General features: G+C 38.7%; 1 protein-coding gene across 1 annotated transcript in view; it reads left to right on the top strand.

The window, feature by feature from the left end:
- Positions 1 to 1325: 1325 nt before the first annotated feature.
- The window catches only part of GREB1 (growth regulating estrogen receptor binding 1), a 55075-nt gene continuing 47760 nt past the window's right edge, over positions 1326 to 8640 (top strand). Inside the window, exons 1-3 of the mRNA XM_054279605.1 lie at positions 1326 to 1482; positions 6088 to 6213; positions 6920 to 7096. Of these exons, the coding sequence (XP_054135580.1) occupies positions 1326 to 1482; positions 6088 to 6213; positions 6920 to 7096 (460 nt within the window). The remainder of the gene's footprint in view (positions 1483 to 6087; positions 6214 to 6919; positions 7097 to 8640) is intronic.

Below are 8640 nucleotides of genomic sequence, written 5' to 3'. Positions count from 1 at the left end.
CCTTCTTTTAGTCTAAATAATTTCCTTCAATACTGCCTCCATTGTTTTATTGTTCTCATTATGGTTCTGTTAACACTGTATATATCTAGTATAGCAATTTTTTATCATGTAGTACTACTAGCCATACTCTCTCTACAGTATTAACATGATACAAACAAGTACACTAAAATATGATTATATATATATGTAAAATATGCTTTACAAAGTCATAAAAGGATATCCAAATCAACAAGTTTGTATGTTGTTCCCTTCAAAGCCCTTTTCCCATGACAGGCAGTATGTGGTTTCACAGTGGTTTTCCTTTTGCCTGACTGATTCCTACGGGATGCTTCTCAACAGGGGCATTTCCCAAGCAGCATCCAGGGCTGAGGAGGGGCTGTTCAGGGTTTAGGAATTACTGCCACAAACAGGAAGTGTTTCATGCTTTCTATTCACAGTTACTTGAGGAGGGAAAGGACATGGGGCCCAGGGCAAGAGCTACTTTGTAATAGGGAAAGAAAGCTGACATGGCTTTTGGTTACACCAGTTCATTGTGTTCCCTGTAGAAAGTAGGTGTCAGTTAATTCCATGGAATATTCAGCTGGAATAGACTGCCTGCTCAGTGACAGATTGAATAAATTACATGGTTTCACTAAAAGTAAAGTCCTAATCAATAAGTGAATGCAATATCAATGCATGTGGATGGATACTGTTTCATTAAAAAAAAAAGGCTAAAAAAGTGCTGGTTTTTACAAGGAAAAATACTGTTTAGGGTGAAAAGTAAAAGTTCTATTTCACCCTCTGTGGATTACAGCAATGCTACATTATTTATGAGACAGCACCTCTGAAAGAAACGTTGAACTGCTTTAGCCAGGTTCAGCCATGATGGACCGTGCAAAGAAAAGTACACAAAACTGTGCTATTGCCCAGATCATTTATTCTGCTCAAATCGCTTGAAATAGAAAGGCTGTTTAACAATAGACTGATGACTATTGAAAGCACCTCTCCTCAGTTGCTATATAAATCAAGGAATTACTTGAATCAGATTTCTAGTCACTTTTTCAAGAAGGTGCTAAAGCTTGCTGCCTTTCTGCTGAATTAGAGAAAGCTGTTACTTTTAGATAACTTCCTGTAATTTACCAGCAGGATCTGCTCAGTGACTGCTGCAGTCAGTGTTCTTTGCCTTTCTTTGTGGACAATGGAGCATTTCTCTTTCATGAGAAATGTTGAGCCTGGCGTCAGCATGCAGTGATGGAGTTCTGGGTGCTTAAATTGTAATATCTTTCTTTTTTTTTTTTTCCCTCTTCCTCTCTCTTTTGCCTCTTTTTTGTTTGTTTTTGGAGAAGATGGGAAATTCTTACGCTGGCCAGCTCAAGACAACACGGTTTGAAGAAGTGTTGCATAATTCCATCGAGGCCTCTCTCCGCTCAAACAACTTGGTTCCCAGACCAATCTTTTCTCAGCTGTATTTGGAAGCTGAACAGCAACTATCATCACTGGAAGGTAGGAAAAAATGGGATTTCTATTTCTGTCAAAGGCAATTCTGCTATTTGCTCAGCCATAGCCCAGCATACACATTTTAAATCATAATATGGATAAGCATAAGTTTTTATTTGGATTTTTTTATTGTCTGCAAATATATATGCATTAGAATTGGATTAAAAATAAAAAATGCACTGTCTCTTATTTTGACAAAATCAAGCCACTTGCTCAGATTCATCTATACACATAAATTGAAGTTCTAGGAATTGTTCCATTACATTTATGAGAAGTCTTTGGAGATTTGGAAAATAAATCTGTTATCCTATAATTTATTATGTACTGCTCAAAGTCATGCAGTAAATGGTAGAAAACCCATTATAGATTTGTAAAACACGTATGCTAAGACTGATTTTCAATGTGCATAAATACAGCAGAAATATTTTTCAGCTTTTGAGATGGCTTATAATTACTGCAGGCATAATATTTGTAGTTATTATGTGGTTGCTAAGGTAAAATTTAGGATGTGTAGTCTCACAAACTCTGCACAAGTTGATAGTTAATGAATAGGATTTCTCACTGAATTTGTGGGTGTGTTTACAGAAGCCTGCTTTCTCAGTAATGCAGTTTAAATGAACTGTATGGATCTGCTAAACAAACTAGTGATGCAGTTTGGTGTCTGTTACTTGTAGTGGTCTTGTGGTTTTCAGTGAGTTTTCTGGTGTGTGCATGACACTGGCATGGTGGTGTAAGGTTAAGTTTTATAATTTGATTATTTAGTCATTTCTGTCAAGAGGGTGGAGTTTCATGTCTTTTGTCCACACCTACTTTCCCTGTCATACTTTGCTGCTGTTAGTGAGAAATGCATGAAGGTCCACAGTAACACACACACACAAAATCAGGCCAAGGAGTAGTAACAGATAACAGTATTTTGCACAGATTAAAGTCTTTGCTATTGCCTCACAGTGACAGCTGTGAATATTTCTTGAAAAATAAAATCCACTTGCACATCATTAGTAATTTCCTCTTTTCTTCTTTTTTTTTTTTTTGCTAATACAGGACAAAATAATGAATATACAATAATTGTTTAAATACATATGCTGTTTATTCCCTGCACAAAGTGATCCTTCTATCAAACCCTTCCATAGGAATTTAATAGACTTACATGGTAGCTGTGATGTCACAAAATTGATTATGACATCATTTGGGAAAGATAGCACAGGAGCAGATGCATTGTTCAGGAACAAAAGTGCAATTTCACACTTCTCTAGTTTCTTTCTTTCTTTCAAGACTTTCAAAGAACTTTGCAAACCTTGAGGGGCCGATTCTGCATTTGTTGTAGTTAATGGAAACAGAGTTGAAGTGTAATTAAAAGTCTCATAACAGCCTGGCAGAGAGCATTCCTTTCATGAAAGTTTCAGACAAGGGGAACTCTGAAGTGACCTATAATAGAGTGCCTCCTAGGTTGTTCCTCAGGTGGAAGAGGTCTTCAAGCTGCTCTTACGTACTGTAGCCTTGTCAGAAATTGAGTCCTCCACTTCTAGCTACATGAATCCCTATGCTCTGAGGGCCAGGAGGCTCCTGAATCAGAGAGACATCCTAGGGGGCTTGGGCAATGCTAATGAAACCCTTTACAGGTGGCAGCAGCTCATGCTTGAGTGCTTTCTCTTTTACTCTTTCCACTTTTGAACTGAAAACGCTGTAGGTCTAATTTCTTAGTCTCCACTTCCATTTTCCATTTCTTTCTTAAATCACCTACTATAGTTGAACAAACCTCACAGTTTAACTCTGTCCAAAATGGAAATAAAACGTATTCTATTTTGTTCTCTTCACCTATCCATACGGTACCATTTTCTCCCTTTTCATGAATTTTGCCATCTTTTGGATATTCCATTCTGCTAATTTAATACATAAATCCTGCAAAAAGAAAAGAGGAAATTGGTCACGTTTTTTTTCCTTAGTTGGATTTTTTGCTGGTTAGCAAGCTGGGATGGCTCAGGAAAGGGTACATTAAATGTCAGAGCTGGTACAAAGAGGGAGGGAGGGAAGGAAGGAAGGAAGGAAGGAAGGAAGGAAGGAAGGAAGGAAGGAAGGAAGGAAGGAAGGAAGGAAGGAAGGAAGGAATTCAGCCCTTTTGCATTGCATTTGGATATTAGTCAAGGTTATGTCATAACACATAACTTACCCTTTACTTTAGTAGCATAGGTGAAGAGTTTCATTTTTCCCTTCATTCAATTGCAGCATTTTTGTCTTTAGACCATACCCTTTAAATAGTTGTGTTTAGTGTTCTGTTCTTAGTTGTGTGCACCACAGAACTGGAGCTTAATGTTCAGAGTTCAAAAGTAAATGTACCCTTCAAATCCTCTTCTAGATTTGACTGTAAATCTGAATGACCTTGACAGATAAATCTTTACATTCGAGATTTACTTTCTCTTCTCTAGCTCTCATTTATCCTATAGTAGTTGTCTAGATGATTGTGAATAATTTGTCAATAAAATAAAAGGATCTTCTGAGGCGAGTCATAGGAAAGAAAAGAGAAATCCTTGGTGATATCCTATGGGACTCTGAGTACCTGATCCGAAGTCAATTGAAGCAAAGAGAGTACGTCCAGTTGTCACTGAGCTTTGGAGGATGACTGCTCTGCTTCACTGTTTTTCTGTTTCAAGACTAAAACCTGGATCTGTCAGGACCCAGGACATCCCTCTGGCTGTCCTGAGCAGCCAAGACCCCTGCCAGGGGTTTCAGAGACCCTGGCACAGAGCCCAAAATGCCTGTGGTTTTGATTATGACCCATGGAGCAAATTACCAACCTTGTATGGAGATCAGCAAGCCACAACAGTTTAAGTAGAATATTAGTGAAGTTATCACAGGGTGGAAAAGTAGATTTTAGGGGTTTTGGTATGGGGGTTCAGGGGGCAAGATGGAGGGAACTGGGTGTGTCCAGCTTTTTTCCTTCTTCTTCTTGGCCTCCGTCTTCTGCTGTGATGTCGGCACTTTTAGATTGGTTTAGAGTAGAAGCTCACTGTCTAACATAGGTGATAGGTATTGGAAAGTAATTGTAAACATTGTATACATAGTTTTTAGTCTAAAGACATAACACCGTCCTGTGGGCAGGCAGAGTGCCTCGGACTATCTTTGTGAGGTGACCTCGGCAGGGCCGGAGAAAATTTTTTATAGATAAGATAAAATAAACAACCTTGAGACCGAGAAGTGAAGAGCCCTGACTCCTTATTTAAGCGCCCGGCTGGGAAGACAGACTTTCGAACTTTTCTCAGGGTCACTCTGACAAGCTAAAGATCCCGACATGGATCAACAGTGTAATTTCTATAATTGCCTAACTGCTCTTTTACTTGCCCAAATGCAAGCAGCTATTCAGCTTCCTGCTGGTCCTCAAGTACCTATAGCCCTTCATGACCCAATTTTGTCAGGGGAAGCTCTTGCTGTGTTTGCTGCAGACATGTCCCTACAGATCCCTAGAAGCCTACAAGCCTAAGACACAAACCCCACTGGGTTCACTTGGTACTTGTGCGCTGTCTCTCTTGTATGTAAAATGTTCCTCAGTCCTGTCTGTGGAAGTGTTTTCCCCTTCTCCAGTTAATTGCTCTCCTCTGCTTGCAACATTTGTCCGGTTTGCCTGGAGCATGCCTGAGCCAGAAGAGGGGATGGAGCCATTGGTCAGTATGGTCAGTTTTGCTGGAGCTGTTGAATCATTCATGAAAAAAACTCTTTGGGTGGAGAGAGGAGGCAGTCTCTAGTTGAAGGGGTGAAACACACAGCAATAAAGCCCTCTGAAAACACCTAACACATTCTAAAAATCGAAGCTTACATCATGTATTCCTCTCCAGCTTTTAGTACTACCTCCATAGTGCCTCCTGGACTAGCATGGCCCAGGTCCAAGAGCAGGCTGGAGTGAATCATCTTCCTGAACATCTGCCTTCCCTTGACACTGTACAGGGAGTGTTGGTGCATTACTTGGAGCTCTGGATTCTGGTAGGAGACAGACGGGCTGAGAATTATGTGTTCTTGTCATGGCATCATCTGTGGTGAAACTAGTTTCTAGCAGGAACTGTTTTTTCACTGTCCTGTACAAAACCAAGGACATGGTCAATGCCTAATTAATAAATACTGTACTTGGACTGTAGCCAGGACATTCTAAAGTGCCAAGAAGTAATGACTTTGGGTTTTATTGGCTGTTAATATTCTAAACAAAGGATACAGTTACACTGTTTTGATCAGCAAGAGGTCAAGCATTAGAAGCTAGTCCCCTAAAAATTGTGCACTTATCTTAAAATATTGGGATTTAAAAATTAATAAGTTGAGGCTTCTTTTTGTTTATACTTTAAGGTGTTTTACTTTCTCAGGTGCAGTTGAGTCATGTTTTTTAACTTGTTTTGCACAGGAACTAACATCTTTATTTTCTTGGTTAAAGACATTCTATCATAAGCATGACTGGAAGTTGGAGCTTTAAGGAATAACAACTATCAAGAGTTGGTAACAGTAAAGTCATTGTCAAGAGAAGAGAATCCAGTTTGCTGTAATACTTTCTGTAACTGGGTCACCCTGTTCACTCACTGATTTGTTGCCAGCATTTTCTGGTGTCCAAGTCATTTATGCTATGAAAATTTGCAGCAGGCAGCAGAGCAGATAATGAGGAAGAAGAAGAAGAAGAGGAGGAAGAAGAAGGCTCAGAATCAAGTAGTCCTCCTGTTTCTTACCAGGTGAAGCCTCCCCCAGAAGGATGTTGCACTACTGATGGTAAGAATACCAACTGTGCTGTCAGAAGCATTTGCCCTACTGAAAAGGGTAGAATTTGGGCTGTTTCCCCTATAATTTTTCAGAATGAGATAATCTATATGATATAAAAATCCTAAAAATGTCAGTGTTCATTACCTGCCAGATAAAGCTGGATGGCTCTCAGTTGCTCTTCTGTTTGACAGGGTCTTTGTTAGGTGTCAGATAAGCATTTGTGTTGGAATGCCTGGCACAAGGACAGAACTTCTGTTTTCTTACGCAACATAGCCTTGAAATTTTCGAGTTTGCAGGCATAGCATTTGCTAAAATGAGTGTGATAATTCTTACTGCTTTATCATCAGTCTTTCCTGTTTAAAGTGTAAAAGTGTTTTAAAAAATATTTGAAAACCCAGGAGAAGCTGGTGAAATTGACCAGATTTTGAGACCTATTTTCTCCCTTTTTGAATGTCTGACCTAAGTTATGGTGTTAGTGATGATAGTAGTCCCATAAATATGTTAGTTACAAACTACCACCAAGAGAAACTTCATTGTGCATTTTGTTTAGGCTGACCAAAACAAGGAAAGAAAATTCTCTTTTAGCATGCCCTTGATCTTAGAGGGTAAGACTTTGGCATTCAGTAAAAATATAGGAAGTCCTTTAACAAAGACAACTGTGAGCAGGAAACAAAAATATCTTTTCAACTTAAAATAAATTGAATTTTTTTTCTAGGTTTCTGCCAGGCTGGTAAAGATTTGAGACTGGTTTCAATTTCTAATGAACATATTGAGGTGCCATCTGGATTTTTACTTGTTGGTGCAAAGTCACCAAATTTACCTGATCACCTGTTGGTGTGTGCTGTGGACAAAAGATTCCTGCCAGATGACAACGGGCGCAATGCCCTGCTGGGTGAGTGTCTGACTGCAGTAACTGGGTTCTCCTGTGGCTTCAATTAATAGCTACTTGTGGTTTTGAGTTCAGCAGACCTTATTTCTGTTCCACATCTACAGCAATGCTCACAGGTCATGCACAAGAGGATAACAAGTCAGAGCTGGCTGTGTTTGCTTTGGAAAGATACAGAGTGAGCATCTTCATTAGAGATGCTTCATCACCTTCTGTCCATCAGGCCAAGGCTAAAGTCATTATTTGGCTGGTGCATGTCCTAGTTGCTGGAACTGCACCTCTGGTAACTGGACTGGTTGAACTGCTGCCTATGTCTATTGTGGCTTTCCAAATATGGATGTGTACAGACTGTAGGCCTGTCAAGTGGAAATTTCAGGTTCTTATATACATATAAACAGTTTAATGATAGTTTAGACCACAAAAAATAATGACCCTTTCAATTTACCTCTTTGAGATAGGGATAACATTCTCCACTGTGTTTTGAGCAATAGCCTGGGTTCTGTTCCTAACCTATGACTTCCTGCTATCATCATAATATAAATAAATGAGTGATTATAAGTTGAAATTTTTCCCATATGTGCAATCAGTTAGCACTGTGTGTTTGAAAAATACTCTTAAGAGGATGTTTCAATTTATTGTGTTTAATCTACTTAAAAGTTTAATTTCTGACATAAAAAGAGATCCTTCTTCTGACCTATAAAAATAGATCCTTCTATCTATTTTTATTGTAGTCATTCTGATTGCCATTAACTTTGTTCAAATCAAGCCAGATAGGGAAAATCTGCAATCATGTGAATTACTTAAATGAATATTAATGTTATTAAAATGGAATATTTTTTATATTGGAAAAAGTGGTGCATAATTGGAGGGGGAACTCAATTTTCAATCAGGCACTCTCAGGTATGTGTATATTGTTTTCAGAGTTCACAAAAAAAAAAAAGATGCATCATATATTTGTGCACCAGCCTGAGCTTTGAATAGCAAAAGGGAAACATTTCCCAAGAATTCTAAGAGGTTTCTTTCACAAACACTGAGGGATATGACATGAGTTCAATTGTTATCTCAGTTTGAGCAGGTCTCCAAGGCATTTGGGTTGACAGTGGAGTGTGAAGGTGCATAATGTGATCCTATGTACAGTAATTTCTTTTCCTATGTGATCTTGTAGAGTTGGATTGGTCACAGTGCATTTGACCAGTGATTGTAAAAGAATTAGGAGGGTTGTAAATCACCCACGTGTTGTCATTTTAAAGATAAAGACAGGAATGTTGTACCACTCAAGTCATTCAGTGCTAGCACTATTAACAGCTTAAGCTCCTTAGGCTGTTGGCAGAGAGGAAGTAGTGTATTTGTTAATTGCGTGCTAAACAAGAACAGAAAAAGGCAACAGGAACATAATTGGGAGGGTTTTATGCTACTTGCATCCTCAGTTTGCTTATTTAATACATTTTAGTTTCCTGAAACTATTGAAATGCTTATTTTTGACTGTTGTTATACACTTAAACCCCAGTTAACCATATTCTTTTGCAGAGAATTCTAGTAACTCTGTAGTA

Source organism: Melozone crissalis, unplaced genomic scaffold (assembly GCF_028551555.1).
Source record: "Melozone crissalis strain CALT ecotype California unplaced genomic scaffold, PUWL_Pcris_2 ptg000027l_1, whole genome shotgun sequence".
Lineage (NCBI taxonomy): Eukaryota > Metazoa > Chordata > Aves > Passeriformes > Passerellidae > Melozone > Melozone crissalis.
The sequence above is the reverse complement of the archived record's forward strand: the minus strand, read 5'-3'. Positions and strand labels throughout refer to the sequence as shown.